Raw genomic sequence first — 16,944 nt, forward strand, 5'->3', positions numbered from 1 at the left:
ATAACAGAACAGGCTCTGAAGATTCAGGGAAAAGGAAGCACAGCGAAACCAGAGTAGGACAGGGCTCCTGGTGAGGACACCAGTGTTGTGAAAGCTGCCTGGGGCAACCCACAGTGTTAAGTAACTGGAAATGCAAGCTAGGAGCCAGGGCCATAGCACAGAGAAAGCCATGCTGGTCAGGGCAGAAGCTGGTGGACACAAGGCTGACCTAACCATCTCAGAGTGCAAGGGAGGTTCAAGTAGGCTGCAGCAGAGCTTCCTGGTGTCGGGCAGTCTCTGGGATGCTACCCAACCCAAAATTGCAGGGGTTGGGAAGTGGGATGGCAGTGCAGAATACCAACCTTTCATGGGCATTTATTGACGGTTTGCTGTGTACCAGGCCTTATGCCCAGCCCTAGGAGTCTAGGTAACCCAGGAGACTAGAAACAGGCCTCTTGAGGAAAAACTAATCTGCCCCCAATGAGGCTGCAAAGCTGCTCTTGCCAGGCCTGGGCTGCCCTCCAGCAGGTCTTGATTTCCACAAAGCCTTGCTCTCATGCCCTACCAGGTTTGTGTTCTCAGGTTGGCACAGGCCAGGTGTGAGGAGGGCCAGGCTCCGTGACAAGTTCATCCCCCCTCCAGGTGGAGGGGAGAGGGCTGTCTTGGCTCAGGTAGCTGGGCTGGGGAGGAGGCAGTAGGGTCAGGAGGGGAGGGGGCCAGGACGGTTGTTTGGCTTATCAGCGGCTCCTGAGGTTTTCCTGGCTGACTCCAAGGAGTGGCAGACAATCAGTGCATTGTCACCAGGGCTGCATCATGGAGCAGGGGAGCTGCTGTGCAGAGGACTCCGGGCCTGGGCCTATCAGGGTGAGTGCCTCCCATCACCCAGGGCCCACTCCTGGGACAAAGACCCAGGGCCTGCCCTGAGCAGGGGACAAGAGGGCAACACCCATCACCCACACCTCAACCCCTACCTCCCCTGAGCCAGTCTGCTCTAAGCCCCACTGACTGCACTGTGCCCTCAGGTGAAGACCAGGCCCTGCCATGGGGGCTGGGGAGCCCTGGGCCTGCTGCTGCTGCTGCTGCTGGCACTGGCCACTGCTGGGGCTGTGGCTGGAGGGCTTTTTGGCTTTGCTCACAGCCCTCCCAAGGTGAGCCTCCTCAGGACCTGGGCAGGCACGCACACTAGGAAGGGGGAGAAGCCAGCATATCCAGCCCTCCAATAAATCCAGGGCTTAGAGCTGAGCTTACAGGGGGAGGACAAAGGAGTGGAGGAGTCAGAAGCTCCGAGAAGGGCTGGGGAAAGAGGGTGAGGGCAGCCCTCGCCTGCCCAGCTAAGCTCTGGCTTCCCACCCAGCCACTGCTACAGACGTTCCGTCTGACCCTCCCGAGCCCCAGGGTGTACCAGTTCAACCAAACTGCCCAGGTGGACGTGGCCGGGAATGTGGCAACCATCAGGGTAACGCCGACTCAGAGTAACCACAGCTGGGCGGTGCTGTTCGATGGGCAGAGCGTGAGTTGACTGGTGGGGATGGGGGCGGGGAGGGGGGTATCACTGTCAAAAGGTGTTCAGATTGACTGTCCTTACCTGCCTGCCTCCCCAGGGCTGTGTCTGTTACCGACCTGCAGAGCACCGGGCCTGCTTCCTCCACCTGATGGAGCCCAGAGATCGAAAGACCCTGCAGCTCCTGGTGAACACCTCGAAGGTGAGCAGCCTCCATACTCGCACAATCAGACTTTCCAGGCCAGGGGCCAGACAAAGGGTCCTGTGTGCAGCCTGGGCCCGGTGGGTTGGGCTCTGGTTTCAGGGGAACAGCAGCTCTATCTTCCCTTTGCTGAGGTTGCTGACAAGAACTGAGGGCGTGGCTGGCACACTGCTGGCATGTCCACAGATTCATGGGCCCTGCCCAGCCGAAGGCAGTGCAAGTATCCCTGTCCCAAGGCCCACCAGAGCCTTCTCTGCAGACCCAGGGGTCTAACAGCCCCAGCCAGGACACCCACTATGCTCAGGAGCTGCTGGCCGTGCTTGGGAGCCATGAGGTGGACCCTGCCCAAGTGGGGGCTTCAGTCCGGCACTTTTGCTCAAAGATCCCCATTTACTGGGCCCGTCGAGCAGAGGGTGAGTCGGGGCAGCTATGGGGAGAGGCCTGGGCTCCCATGGACATTCTGGGAGAGGGAGAGGAACTCTTTTGGGGTTCATTAAGACCCTTTCCCACAGGGCCCCGGAGGCAGCGGCTGATCTATCTATGCATCGACATCTGCTTCCCAAGCAACATCTGTGTGTCAGTCTGCTTTTATTACCTCCCAGACTGAACCCCCAGCCCCCCCAGCCCCACAGGCCAGCCCGCTGGACGGCCCTCTCATCAGTACCATGGAAGGCAGCCACCAGCAGGGGCTAATAAACCCCTCCACTTGGCCATGATGGTGTCTTCTGTGGTCTTGAAACATATAATGGGTGGGGAGGGGAAAAGCACTGGCTTGGGGGTGGGCAGCAGCCAGGCCGCTTGGGTCAGCTTCCTGAGACCTGTCACATCCAGATAAGCAACTGGAGACTAAAAGAGCCCCCAGGCAGACCAGCTGGCATCTAGGCTGGCCAAGGGAGCCAGGGTAGCCAGTCAGGTCCAGCTAGCCATGGCAGAGGCTAGCCTGAGGAAGGGTTCACTCTGACTCGGCAGCTGAACAGTCACATCGAGCCAGTGCTGCCTGACGGCTGCATGCAGTCCCGGCGGGGCACAGGCTAGCCCAGCACACTGTCATTGAAGGCCAAGCACACCACGGCTTTCTGGTGCCCGCCGTATTCTCTCTTGATCTCTCCCGTCTCCACGCACCAAAGCCGGGCCAGGTTGTCAGAGGAAGCTGCGTGGAGGGAGGATATGGGTAGCAACTCAGGATTCGGCCCCACACTGGAGGCTGGCTCCCAGGTAGCAGGGAAGCCCCAGCAACCACCCTGGGCTAGCAGGGCAGGGGAGCAGGGTAGGTGGGACTCACCCGTGACAATGTACTGGGAGTCCCCAGAGAAGGCACAGCCCCACATCCAGCCTCGGGATGACTCTCCGGGATTGCTGCTCTTGATGCTTAGCTCCGTCATCAGGGAGAAGTTGGACGTCCTCCAAATCTTGCATGTCTGGTCAGCCGAGCAGGTGGCGAGGAGCCTAAGGGTGTGAGCATGGTGGGGATGCCGTCAGCAGTCACTCCAATGCTGCATCCCCTTGCCATCCACCAAGCAGGCCCAGATGCAAAAAGCCCCCAACCCAGGCAGGTCCCTTCCTCCCCAGAGCCACAGGAACTCCTGGTCCACCAGGCCCCGCACACACGTGGAGTCTGGGCTGAAGCGGCACTGCAGGGCGTAGCGGGTGTGTGCTGGGATCTTGGTCTTGGGGATGAGCTGCGTCACCTCATCGCCAATGCCCCCGGTCAGATTCCAGACATAGCAGTTCCCCTGCGGGGTAGGAGGAAAATCATGGGGGACCAGAACCTCCAGTCTAACACATGGGGATGGATGCCCTAGCAGGTAGACCCAGATCCAGGGTCTGCCATCCAACACTGTGGTTGTACATGGGGGATCTGGGGCCGGGAACATATTGCAGGTACATCAAGTCCCATCTGCAGGGAGCACCTGGAGGCCTGGCCCCAATCAAGGGCTACACCAGGTGGGCTCAGAGCAAAAGGCTATATCTACCTTTCCTGATGCTGCTGGCCAACCAGAATGCGAAGAATGAGATGGGCCCTGGTTAGCATGGGTCAATGGTTGGAGCATGGCCTGCATCCTGAAAGGTCACAGGTTCAACTCTGGTTCAAGGGCACATACCTAGGTTGCAGGTCTGATCCCTGCCCCCAGTCAGGGTGAGTGTGGGAGGCAAGCAACTAATGTGTCTCTGTCACATCATGTTTCTCTCTTTCCTCTTCCCTCCAGTCCTTCCCCCCACCCCATCCTCCCTGCCTTCTACTTTCTAAAATCAATGGGAAAAAATATCCTCATCCCTTGGGTGAGGATAAAAAAAAAAAAAAGAGAGATGAGAGGAGGGCACCCACAGTATCTTGAGGCCATAAGGAGCCAGGGTCATCATTGGATTTATGCAGGGAACAATGGGATCAGGCTGGTACTACTCAAGAATGCCCTGGTGGCAGAGAGAGAATGGATTGGGATGGGGGGGTCAGAGAGAGGCCACAGAGAAGGGGAGGCAAGGGAAATTTGGACAAGAAAATGGGGTGAATGGGACAGATTCAGGATAGATTCAGGAAGTGGGGACTGATGGGGCTACAGCAGGCAACGAGAGGTGGCATCTTGACTTTGGTGATGGTTGGAGCTGGAGTACAGGAAGGGAAAGCAGACAGTGGGGTAAGGGAGACACCTGAAGGGAATACAGGGACAAGGGGCAGGGCGCGGAGTTGGTCTCCCCTGATACACACACCCCAGCACTCACAGTGCTATTTACTGCCGCCATGTAGCTGGCGTCCGGGTCAATGTGGGCAGATGTGATGGAGACCTCAGGCTCAGGGATCAGCTGCTCGTTGTGGTCAGTTTTTAAGTCCCAGATGTGGATAGCACCGCTCTGGTCACCCACAATGAGCTCTGCCTGGGGTGCAAGGGATAAGGTGTGAGATAAGGCAGGACCCCTGTCCCCCAAAGCCCCAGGGTGCCCAAACCTGTGCACATCCCTCACCTGGTTGGGGTGCAGGCACACACAGTTAATGGGTGCGTTCACCTGGAAGATCCGCTGACACTGCAGGTTGCGGGACCTTTGGGGTGGGAGGCAAATACTGTAGATGCTGTTGGTGCCCCTCCCCCCCATGCCCTTTCCCTGGCCATTTATCCTTGTCCCTCCGCTGGTAAGAGCTGCCCCACAGGAAATACTTAGGAGGCTCACACTCACCAGGGGCAGTCTGAAGCCAATGATTGACTCAGAAGGGACATAAAGGCCAGTCCCCTGCCTCAAGGCAGGACTTTCTCTTTGATGCATTTTATTCTCCAGAGTTCCCTGTGGGATCAGGCTGAGACTGGACTCATCTTTGTGAGGCTTTATCTCTTCTCTAACCTGCTTTCCTCATTGCTCTCAATAAATCACCCACATAGCAAACCCTGTCTCTGCTCTGCTGAGAGGGAACGCTCCAGGTTGACCCTCACTCCCATACCCCCAGAACCCTTACACATCCAGGCAGCTGGCCCTCCTGCCTGGCATCCACACCTGAGGTCCCAGATCCGGGCAGTGCAGTCCTCCCCACCCGTGTACATCCAGCGGCCATCCTCATGGAAGCCCACAGACGCGATGTTCTTATTGACCCCATCATAGCTGATGATGGGGTTGGGGTTATTGGAGTTGAGATCATACATGCGGATGTGCTGGTAACCTGTGGGCACAGACCAAACTGAGGTTCGGCTGGGCCTAGATCAAACCACCAAGAGGTTAGGGGTCAGGTTGAGGGTACAGGTACCTGCAGCAGCAATCATACTGCGGTCGGGCGTGATTTCCAGTGCATTCACCTGCTACGTATGCTAAGGATGAGGACCAGCAGAGCCCTGGAGTCAGGAGCCCTCAAGGCCTCCACCATCTGGCTCAGCTGCTGCTGTATTCTCCCCACCCCAGGCCTTCGCCCAGGCTGCCAACCCCACCAGGGATCCTGTCCAGCACCACCTCCCCACCTCCCCAGCAGAGGATACAGAGTCCTGGTGCTGCACCGTGCGGGTGCAGATCCCGCTGTGGGCCTGCCAAAACCGCACGGTGTGGTCATAGCCCGCAGTAGCCAAGATGACCGGGTCACTGCCCACAGTGCCTGGGGACGTGTTCATGTTGTGGCTGCTTGGAAGCCTCGGCAGGGGTCAAAGGTCAGAGGATCTGGAAAATAGAAAGGTGAGTATACCCTTTATGTCCTAAACCAGCGATTTCCAATCTTCTACATCTCATTGCACACATACACTAAATACTAAAATTCTGCGACACACCAAGAAATATTTTTGCTGATCTGACCAAAAAAAAAAAAAGTTATAATTGTGATTCATTCACACTGAAGGGCTATTGTTGTGTTGGCTGTTATCGTTTTGAAATTTGACAATCTAATGGAAAAGAGGTCAGTGCTCCTGACTAAATGGGAATTGCACGTTTTAAAAATTCTTGTGGCACACCAGTTGAAAATCGTTGTCCTAAACAGATTATAGGTCCACTCGGGAATATACATATTACCATTTTAGAGATGGAGAAACTGAGGCACAGGGATGGTAAGGTGACCAGACGTCCCGATTTTTAACAATTCTTTCCAAAAACCGGGACTGTTTTAAAACGCCGCGGGACAAATTGTTAAAAATCGGGACATCTGGTCACCTTAGCTAGGGACACGCACGGCAACCGGCAAGAGGCAGCCTCCCAGCCAGCTCTGCAGGGTACTCCCGTGGCGGCCCCACAGACACGCCGCGGACGCCGCCACCCGCAGGGGCAGCTGCGCCGGCGCCTCTCGCGCCCCATGATGGGTCGCGCGTGCGCAAGGCGGCAGAGAGGGGCCGACCGGAAGCCGAGTGCTGCGACTGCGCATGCGTAGCAGGCCAGCGGCTAGACCTGATGTGAGGAGTCCCTCTGAGGCGGGGTCCTGGCGCTCCCTGGTTCTCTGCCGGCGGCCGGGCTCTGTCCCACGGGGCCAGCTTCCCCCGGGTGCGCTCTCCGGGCCACACGGGAGCTGCTTTCTGGTCCTCGTCCCGCGACCTCACTACCGTCCCGGCGGCTCGGCGCTCCGCCGCAGTCCAGGGCGGCGAGTGGAGGAGTGAGTCGATAGAGTCTGAGGCCGAGCGTAGAGTTATCGATGGGCCGCTCGGCGACACCACGGGGCATGCCGGGGTGGGTGGGACGAGACCAAAGCTCTGGGGCTGTGCGGCCAGCCCCTCCCTGGGAGAACCAGTAGGGGCGTTGGTGCTGGCTGGCGGCGAGGGGTAGATGGAGTGGTGCCTCAGCCTTCTCTTCACTCGAGCGCCCCTCCCTGGTGGCACTCATTTTCCATGTGTGGGTCCCGAGGCCAGTCTCTTCCACCCCCTTCTCCCCAGGCCGGGGCAGGATTCCCAGGTAAATTACCACCAGACGCTTAGTTACATTTGAATTTCGCATGAGCGGCAATACCAACAACAAAAAGTCCCAAAGATAAACTAAAAAAGTCCCATGAGATAAACTAAAAGGTTTTCGTTGCTTACGTGAAATTCAGATGTAAATCGGCGTCTTGTAGTTTTATTCGCTAAATCTGGCAACCTTAGTCCGGGCACGTACAGGGCTTTGTAGACCCATCGAAGTCTTCTTCACCCCCTTCCCTATCCCCTAACTCAGCCTAGTGACCTCTCCAAAACTGGGGTCCTTCATACTTTATTTTCCATTCTCCACCCCACACATTCCAGGCACATAGTCTCACCCTTTTTCACAGAAAAACAGCCCTTAAGTCAGGCTCTCCCACTGTTTGTGCTGCACCTTCACCCCCTTCCTTATCCGGCCCTTGTACTAAGGCCACATCCTCCAGCCCATCCCCCCAGACCCTGAGTCCCAAGAACCTTCTTGTACCTTCCCCACTTCCCCTTCTTTCTTCTCCCCAAACTTGAAACTCCATAAAACAACCCAAAGCTCTACTTCCAGCCCCCACTCTCTCCTTCAAAGAGCTGTCTTCACCGCCTTGCTGGTTCCACATTCTCGCTTTCCACTCCTCTTGCTGTCAGGAATTCCCGGCTATCCAGTTAAAATGCCACAAGGTCACTGCCCTTCTCATGCTGCCAAACCCAGTTGATAATTTTCTTTCTGGATCTTGACACGTTTGCACAGTAGTTGACAGTACTGCTCCTGAAAAGCTCCTGTTGCCTAGTTTCTTGGCCAGGCATTCAGCCTCTTCCCCTATCCCTAAGGCTGGTGCCCTTCAGAGTTCTTATCTCTGCGCACCACACTGTCCCTGGGGTCTCCAGGGCTTCTAATACCGCCATCCCTCCTCCCGGGTCTCCAGCTCAGACCTAGCACCCTGGGAGACACACTGTCCCTGGAAGGCCCCACGACATCTCTACTTTTCACAGCCAAGACAGTTCGCTATGGACTACTCCTCTGTGTGCGGTGGCTACTTGGGTATTTCAACTAGTTATGTATGATCCAGGTGCCGTCACTACCCACTCTCCCATAACATTCTCCTGGCCTGCCTTCCCACACCACTCTGCCCCCACCCCCCCTTCAAGCTATCGTACACATTGGGAAACGGTCTCTTAAAAACCTAAATCTGTTACAAGCCTTCAGGGGTTTCCTGTAACCCTCCAGACCCCTGGGTCTGGCCTCTACAGACCCCACAGCTTTCTCCCCGTCTCCGCTCCATGAGCCACTTGCTCTGGGCTCCATCTGCCAGAGGAGATGATTTGCCACCAACACACTCCCTTCTGAACCTTTCCCCATACCTAGGATGCTTTCCCCTCCACCTCTTTACCTATTGAACTGGTTTTCAGCACCTTTCATAGCATTTTCAAGGCTTATTCTGTGTGAGGCATTACGCTGTTTTTGTTTTAATTGAGGTCAAATTCACATAATATGAAATGACCTATTTTCTTTTTTTGTAAATATATTTTATTGATTTTTTTACAGGGAGAAAGGGAGAGAGAGAGCTAGAAACATCGATGAGAGAGAAACATATATCAGCTGCCTCCTGCAAGCCCCCCACTGGGGATGTGCCTGCAACGAGAGTAGTGACCTTGACTGGAATAGAACCTGGGACCCTTCAGTCCGCAGGCTGACGCTCTATCCACTGAGCCAAACCAGTTTTGGCTGAAATGAACTATTTTCAAATTTTGCGGCACTTCGTACATTAAAAGGTGTGCAACTACCACTTCTATCTACCGTGTTTCCCCGAAAATAAGACATCCTCCGAAAATAAGACCTAGCGAATGGAAAGATAAGACATCCCCTGAAAATAAGACCTAGCGCAACTTTGGGGGGGAAAATTAATATAAGACACTATCTTATTTTTGGGGAAACAGGGTAGTTCCAGAACATTTTCATCATCCCAAAAGAAAACCCTATATCCATTATGCAATCACTCATCATTTCCACCCCACCCTCCCTCAACTTTCCCAGCTCTTGGCAACCACCAATCAATCTACTTTCTGTCTCTATGGATTTGCCTATTCTGGGTATTTCTTTTTTATATAAGGGGAGAAGTCCTCTCCCCTTTAAGCATGAGCTTGTTCCCAGTGTGTTTCTGTTTTGTTTATTCCCTTGTTTTGTTTTTAGGTTCAACGTATAAGTGAAATCATAGAGTATTTGTCTTTCTTTTGTCTGGCTTATTTCACTTAGCATAATGCCCTCTAGGTCCAACCATGTTATTGCAAATGGCAAGATTTCATAATTTTTATGGCTGAATAATATTCCATGTATATATATGTATATATATACATATATGTATGTATACACACACACACACACACACGCACGGTGTGTGTGTGTGTGTGTGTGTATACATACATATATGTATATATATACATATATATGTATATAACATCTTCATTATCCATTTCTCTGTTGATGGACATCTATGTTACTTCCATACATTTACGATTACTAGTGATGCTTCAGTGAACATAGGGGTGTGTATATCTTTCAAATTAGTGTTTTTGTTTTCTTCAGATAAATACCCAGAAGTGGATTTGCTGGGTTATATGGTAGCTCTATTTTGAATTTTCTGAGGGATCTCCATACTGTTTTCCATGGTGGCTGAACTAGTTTACAGTCCCATGAACAGTGTATGTGGGTTCCCTTTTCTCCACATGCTCACTAACATTTGTTGTTTATTGATGATAGCCACTGTGACAGGTGTGAGGTGATAGCTCACTGTGGTTTTGATTTTAATTTCCCTAATCATTAGTGATGTTGAGCATCTTTTCATATATCTGTTGGCCATCTGTATGCTCTGTTGGGAGAAATGTTTATTCAGGTCCTCTGCTCATTTTTAAAAGTTTTTATTTTTCCCTTAAAGTTGGCATTCAACATTATTTTGTACTAGAGGCCTGGTGCACGAAATTTGTACACTGGAGGGGGGGATTGTCCCTCAGCCCAGCCTGCACCTTCTCGCAGTCCAGGACCCTCTCTCCTTATGCCTGCCTACTTGCTGCTGCTTAGCACTGCTGCAGAGGCGAGAGAGGCTCCCGCCACTGCACTTGCCAGCCTTGAACCCAGCTTCTGGCTGAGTGGTGCTTCCCCTGTGGGAGCACACTGACCCCCAGGGGGAAGCTCCTGCATTCAGCATCTGCCCCCTGGTGGTCAGTGCACATCACAGCAACCAATTGCTCTGGTTGGTCTGCCAACTATTGCTTAGGCCTGTGGTCAGCAAACTGTGACTTGTCAGCCACATGTGGCTCTTTGGCCCCTTGAGTGTGGTTCTGCCACAAAATATCACGGCCTGGGCAAGTATATTTTAAAGAAGTGGCATTAGAAGAAGTTTAAATTTAAAAAATTTGGCTCTCAAGGGAAATTTCAATCATTGTACTGTTGATATTTAACTCTGTTAACTAGTGAACGAGTTTGCCGACCACTGGCTTAAGCTTTTATTATATAGATTAATTTCAGGTGTACAGCATAGTGGTAAAACAGTCATATACTTCATAAAGTGATCACCCCAACATTTCAAGTACCCACCTGGTACCATACATAGCTATTACAATATTATTGACTATATTACCTATGCTGTACTTTTGCATCCTTGTGACTATTTTGTAACTACCTATCTGTACTTAATTTTTGTTGTTTTAATTGTTGTTTTTGTTGTTCTTAATCCTCACCTGAGGATATTTTTGCATTGACTCTTGTTTTTTAGAGAGTGGAAGGGACAGAGAGAAAAACATCGATTGGGTACCTCCTGCACTCACTCTGATAAGGGTCAAGGATTGAGGCTGCAACCAAGATATGTGCTGGAATCAAACCTGGGAACCTTCAGTCTGAGTGCCCATGCTCTACCCACTGAACCAACTGACTAGGGTCCAATTTGTACTTCTTCTTCTTCTTTTTTTTTTTTAATATATTTTATTTATTTTTTACAGAGAGGAAGAGAGAGGAATAGAGAGTTAGAAACATCGATGAGAGAGAAACATCCATCAGCTGCCTCTTGCACATCCCCCACTAGGGATGTGCCCGCAACTAAGGTACATGCCCTTGACTGGAATCGAACCTGTGAGACCTTTCTGTCTAAAGACTGATGCTCTATCCACTGAGCCAAACCGGTTTCGGCACCAATTTGTACTTCTTGATCCTTTTACCTTTTTCACCTACCTGTGCCCATTTTTTTTTTTAATTGTATTTTTTTGCTGTTAAGTTGTATGAGTGCCTTATATATTTTGGACATTAGCCTTTTGTGAGATGTATCATTTGTGAATATCTTCTCCCATTCAATAGGTTATCTTTTCATTTTGTTGATGGTTTCCTTAACTGTGCAAAAACTTTTTAGTGTGATGTGACTCCCTTTTTTCTCTTTTTTCCCCTTAGTTGAAGAGACATATCCAAAAAGATACTGGTAAGAATGATGTCCAGCCGAGACTGGTTTGGCTCAATGGATAGAGCGTCGGCTTGGGGACTGAAAGGTCCCGGGTTCAATTCCGGTCAAGGGCATGTACCTTGGTTGCGGGCATATCTCCAGTGGGAGGTGTGCAGGAGGTAGCTGATCGATGACTCTCTCGCATTGATGTTTCTGACTCTCTATCTCTCTCCCTTCCTCTCTGTAAAAAATCAATAAAATATATTAAAAAAAAGAATGATGTCCAGCCAAGCCGGTGTGGCAGGGTGGTTCAGCATCAACCTATGAACCAGGAGGCCATGGTTCAATTCCCATGGCACATGCCTGGGTTGTGGGCTTGGTCCCCATTAAAGGGCATGCAGGAGGCAGCCAGTCAGTGATTCTCATCACTGATGATTATCTCTCCCTCTCCCTTCCTCTCTGAAATCAATAAAAAAATATTTTTTTTTCCAAAAAAAGAGTGATGTCCAAGAGATTACTGCCTATGTTTCCTTCTAAGAGATTTTGGTTTCAGGTCTTACATTTATTGATAAGTCTTTAATCCATTTTGAGTTTATTTTATACTAGAGGCCCAGTACATGAAATTCCTGCTCAGAAATTCCCCAGCAGCTACCGGCTTCTGGCGGGCCTCCCTTCCCTTGCTGCCTGCCACCACTGCCCCCTGGTGGTCAGCGGACGTCTAACTCTGGTCAGTCAAACTCTGCCCATGGGGACAATATGCATATTAACCTTTTCTTATATAGAAGATTGCCAGTGTGCATCCTATGTACTTGCTGGTTTGACGGGTGGACAGTCAGTCACTTAGCCATATATATATATATATATATATATATATATATATATATATATAGATAGATAGATAGATAGATGTAGATGTAGATATAGATAGATAGATAGATAGATAGATATAGATACAGATAGATATAGATATAGGTAGATATAGATATAGATATAGATATAGATAGATAGATAGATATGGTGTAAGAAAGTAGTCCAGTTTCATTTTTTTTTTGCATGTATCTGTACAGTTTTCTCAATTACTTATTGAAGAGATTGTCTTTATTCCATTGAATATGCTTGCTTTCTTTGTCATAGATTAATTGACTATATAAGAGAAGATTTATTTTGGGAATCTCTATTCCATTGATCTGTATATTTGTTTTCATGCTAGTATCACACCGTTTTCATTATTGTAACTTCGTAGTATAGTTTGAAATCAGGGAGTGTAATCGCTTCCACTTGGTTTCCTCCCAAGATTTCTTTGCCTGTTCTGGCCTTTTGTGTTTCCATGTAGCTTTTAGAATGAGTTGTTCTAATTCTGAGAAAAATGCCATTGGTATTCTAACAGGGATTGCATTGAATCTGTATCATCTGTATATTGCTTTAGGTAGTGGACATTTTAACAATTCTTTCTTTTTTAAAAAAATATATTTTTACTGACTTTTTACAGAGAGGGAAGGAGAGAGATAGAGAGCTAGAAATGTCGATGAGAGAGAAACACCGACCAGCTACCTCTTGCACACCCCCTACCGGGAATGTGCCCGCAACCAACGTACGTGCCCTTGACCGGAATCGAACCTGGGACTCTACCACTGAGCCAAACTGGCTTCGGCAAGATATATTTTTTCTATAACCATTCTGTTGACTTTTTCTCATAAAGGGATGTTTAATTGTGTCAAATGCTTTTTCTGAATCTATTGAGATGATATATGATTTTTATCCTTAATTTTGTTAATGTGATTTATCACACTGATTGATTTACAGATGTTGAACCATCCTTGCATCTTTGGAATGAATCCCACTATGTTATGGTGTGTAATCCTTTAATGTATTTAATTTATTGTTGAATCCAGTTTGCTAGTATTTTGTGGAAAATTTTTGCAACTGTGTTCATCAAGAATATTGGCTTGTATGGGTATTTCATATAAATGGAATTATATAATATATGGCTTTTTGTGTACGGCTTCTTTCATGTTCTCAAGTTGCATCCAGTTATAACAAGTATTATACTTCTTTTGTATTGATTTTAGAGAGGGAGGGAGAGGGAGAGAGAGATAGAAATACCCAAGATGAGAAAGAATTATTGATCAGTTGCCTTCTGCACACCCCACACTGGGGATTGAGCCTGCAACCCAGGCCTGTGCCCTGACCAGGAATCGAACCGTGGCCTCCTGGTTCACAGGTTGATGCTCAATCACTGAGCCACTCTGATGGGGCAGTACTTTTTTCCTTTCTATGGCCAAATAATTTTCCATTGTGTAACTAGACCACATTTTATGTATTAATTCAACTTAACTTGTTTCTACCTTTTGGTTATTTTGAAGGATGCTGCTATGAAAATTCCTGTGCAAGTATCTTTAAAAAACAAAACAAAACAAAACATGTATTTTTATTGATTTCAGAGAGGAAGAGAGAGGGAGAGAGAGAAACATCAGTGATGAGAGAGGATCATTGATCGACTGTCTCCTGCAGGCCCCACACTGGGGATCGAGCCTGCAATCTGGGCCTGTGCTCTGACCAGGAATTGAACCATGACCTTCATAGGTTGATGCTCAACGACTGAGCCATGCCAGCCAGGTTATACAAGTATCTTTTTGAGTACCTGTTTTCATTTCTCATATACCTAGGAGTAGAATTGTTGGGTCACGTGGTGACTATTTAACTTTTTGAAGAACCACCAAACCGTGCTAAGCATTTTAACTACATTATGCATCCGGTTTTCGCAATGGCTCTACCAAGGAGAATCCGCCCCATCTTGGAAACAAGAACACTGAGGCTCAGAGGTGTAGAGTCGTGTGTCTAAGTGCACACAACTAGGCCACGATAGAACCCATCCTGCTGGGCTCAGCTCTCCCCTGGTCTCCCTGCTTCTGGCTATGGTGACTCCTCTCTGGGCAGCCCCCTGCATTTCATATGTCCTCCCCATGTACCTCTGTAAGTGCAGGAGCTATCCTCCTCCTCCGGGCAGCTCCACCAGGCTCCGAGGCAGCTCTGGGAGCCGCAGCTGAATATGCAGGGCCCAGAGGCTGAAAAAGGAAGAGTGCTATGAACCCCAACATTTGAAGGGTATCCAGAGCCAAGCGGCAAAGGAACCTGAAAGCAGGACAGAGGGAAGGGGCTGAGGGAAGGTTGGAAGCCTTGGCCAGGTGTCTATGGCGTCGTTCCACTTTGGGCTCAGGAGACGGGCTCTGAGCTATTTGCCTTTGTGAGGGGGGTCTGGGTAGAGTGTGGCAGCTGCCCATGCTCCATGCCTAGGGGTAACTGGCAGACCAGGCCATTCTCCCTGCCCAGCCTGAGCAGCTCCAGCATCTCTGCTGGACAGGAAGCGGGGGCAGGATGCATGGATGTGAATCCTCTCTTATGTATCAAGTATCCAGGAGAATGATAGGCACCATAGTAGCTAACATATACTGCATGCATGCTCCCAAGCAGGCCATGGAGAGAGTATATTCATCATGTCACCCCCGTTTTACATATACGGAGCAGGGTTCTAGGGCTCGGGGGCTTGGAGAAGGGCCCTCGGGAGTGCCTGAGCAGGCGTATAGCCGGTGGGCAGAAGCAAGGGCTGGGCCTGCCTGCCGTGGAGGCGGTTGTGCAGTGGGAAGGGGGCCAGCCCAGGCTGCAGTGAAGTGGCCGCCAGCTCTGCTCCAGGCTGAGCCTCAGCAATTCTGCTGGCTCAGCAGCCCCTCCTCCCAGGGACGAGATTGGAGGCCTGGCTTCCTGGAGGGCTGCCCAAGCCCCACACTTCTGCATCCCAATCCCTCCGCCGGGCCAGCTGGCCTGCTCTGTGGCCCCCAGCCCCGGGGTTGGGGGATCCCTGAACATACACGTTTCTGTTTTCATATGGATCCTCCCATCAGCCCTGGGCTTCAGGCAGAGCTGCCGGCCCATTTTACAGATGAGGCAGCTGAGCATCAGGCGCTTGTACAAGGAGCTAGCCAGCCACAGATCCTGGCCCTTTCTAGGGCAATCGCCTCACTGAGCAGGTTGAATCTAGGAGAATCCATACAGCCCTCTTCCCGGGTCTGTCCTCCTGAAGGTGGACTACACAGCAAGGTGCCCACCCCTGGGCGTGAGGTGTGACTGAGGGGTAGAGATGGAGCTGGAGCTGGGCAAAGAACAGAGGTGCAGCAGCTGCAGGCAGGGGCCAGCTCATTACCCAGAGGAATCAGAATTCTAAATTGGAATTTGGCCTGCCAGGTCATGATGAAGGTATATTTGTCAGAGTAGGATGATTGAACATATTTTATTGAACAGGTTATTAGCACGATTTATAACATTTAAATATTTAGACATTCACTGTGTGGGCGTCTGCTTGTACTCTGGCCCAAGGCCCTGTGAATGTTAGGCTCAGGCCAGAAAGGTTTACCTTAGCCAGCCAAAAAAATAGAAATAATAGTAAGAATGATTGCAATCTTTGTACTTTTTTTTTTTTTTTTTTTTGTAGTGTTCTTATGTGCTACACTGAGGGGGTCTGCAGTCACAAAGATGAATAAAATACATGTTTCTCAGATAGTCCAGGTAGGGAGACATAAGAATATCACAATAGTCACAGCAACTATTGGTTGAGCACTTAGTAAGTTCTACTGCAGAGTGCTTTATTGATTGTATCATAATGTCTCCGCAAATAACCTAAAGGGGATCGTTCCTTTTTTTAAAAAAATTTTTGATTTTTAGAGAGAGGAAGAGAGAGAGAGAAACATTGATGTGAGAGCAAAACATCAATTGGTTGTCTCCAGCAAGTCCCCTACTGGGAATCGAGCCCACCACTCGCATGTGTCCTGGTGGGAATCGAACCGGAGACCCTTCAGTGCACGGAATGATGTCCAACCGACTCAGACACACCAGCCAGGGTGGGAATATCATTCTTACCACATTGTATGGAGGGGAAGCTATGACTTGGAAAGACAGAGTGACAAAAAACAAAACCCAAAACAATAAGGGGCAGAACTGGGACAAGGGCAGCTAAGACTAATGTGGGGTCTAAGCAAACACTCATGACCTCGATACTTTGGGACTGTAGGTGAGTGGCTTGGCTTCTCGGAGCTTCAGTTTCTTCATCTGTAAAATGGACACAAGCTCATCTCTGAAGTGACTGGCACAGTTCCTGACTCAGCAGGTGCCTAGGAATTGGTCACCATGAAGGATAGGAGAAAGGGCCCTTGCATTTAGCGGCCCCTCTGGCAGGCCAGATCCAGACCTGCTCCCGGAACTTCATGGGAGACCCCACTGGAGAGGGGGAATGATCAGCTGCTGGTCACCTTCCTCCTGGAGGTGCTTCATGGTCTGGGCTATAGGAAGAGGGGCAATTGTATGTGCCAACTCACCAAACTGCCTTGCCCCACGGGGTAATAATCTTCCCCTCCCTGCCAATGAGCCAACAGCCTGAGCCAGGAGACAGACTTCAAGACTGTTATCTTTGGAATGCTACAGCCATTTCAAGGTGAGGGGCTGAGGCTCAGGAAGTCTGAA

The 16,944-nt window shown here is 50.2% G+C and overlaps 2 protein-coding genes across 10 annotated transcripts in view; one reads left to right on the forward strand and one right to left on the reverse strand.

The window, feature by feature from the left end:
* BRICD5 (BRICHOS domain containing 5) lies at positions 1-2,393 on the forward strand. 3 transcript variants are annotated; one of them, XM_036410642.2, is made up of 6 exons: positions 1-843; positions 1,002-1,127; positions 1,334-1,489; positions 1,581-1,682; positions 1,942-2,095; positions 2,195-2,393. In XM_036410642.2, exons 1-6 carry the CDS (start codon positions 793-795, stop codon positions 2,287-2,289), a joined length of 684 nt encoding a protein of 227 aa, XP_036266535.1. In that variant the 5' UTR covers positions 1-792; the 3' UTR covers positions 2,290-2,393. The 3 variants fall into 3 exon arrangements, with proteins under 3 accessions (XP_036266535.1, XP_036266534.1, XP_045427392.1); XM_036410641.2 differs by having other exon boundaries at positions 1,942-2,393; XM_045571436.1 differs by having other exon boundaries at positions 827-843; positions 1,375-1,489; positions 1,942-2,393.
* MLST8 (MTOR associated protein, LST8 homolog) overlaps positions 2,254-16,944 on the reverse strand; it is a 19,424-nt gene continuing 4,733 nt past the window's right edge. The window contains exons 1-9 of one of the 7 annotated variants that reach the window (XM_036410638.2): positions 6,525-6,717; positions 5,636-5,810; positions 5,410-5,458; positions 5,163-5,325; positions 4,641-4,716; positions 4,401-4,553; positions 3,291-3,415; positions 2,965-3,128; positions 2,254-2,832 (exon numbers count right to left, since the gene is read on the reverse strand). In XM_036410638.2, the coding sequence (XP_036266531.1) occupies positions 2,714-2,832; positions 2,965-3,128; positions 3,291-3,415; positions 4,401-4,553; positions 4,641-4,716; positions 5,163-5,325; positions 5,410-5,458; positions 5,636-5,764 (978 nt within the window). In that variant the 5' untranslated portion in view covers positions 5,765-5,810; positions 6,525-6,717 and the 3' untranslated portion in view covers positions 2,254-2,713. The other 6 variants (XM_036410636.2, XM_045571432.1, XM_045571433.1 and 3 more) reach the window with 6 other exon arrangements.

The sequence above is a fragment of the Pipistrellus kuhlii genome, unplaced genomic scaffold (assembly GCF_014108245.1).
Source record: "Pipistrellus kuhlii isolate mPipKuh1 unplaced genomic scaffold, mPipKuh1.p scaffold_m20_p_4, whole genome shotgun sequence".
Taxonomy (NCBI): Eukaryota; Metazoa; Chordata; class Mammalia; order Chiroptera; family Vespertilionidae; genus Pipistrellus; species Pipistrellus kuhlii.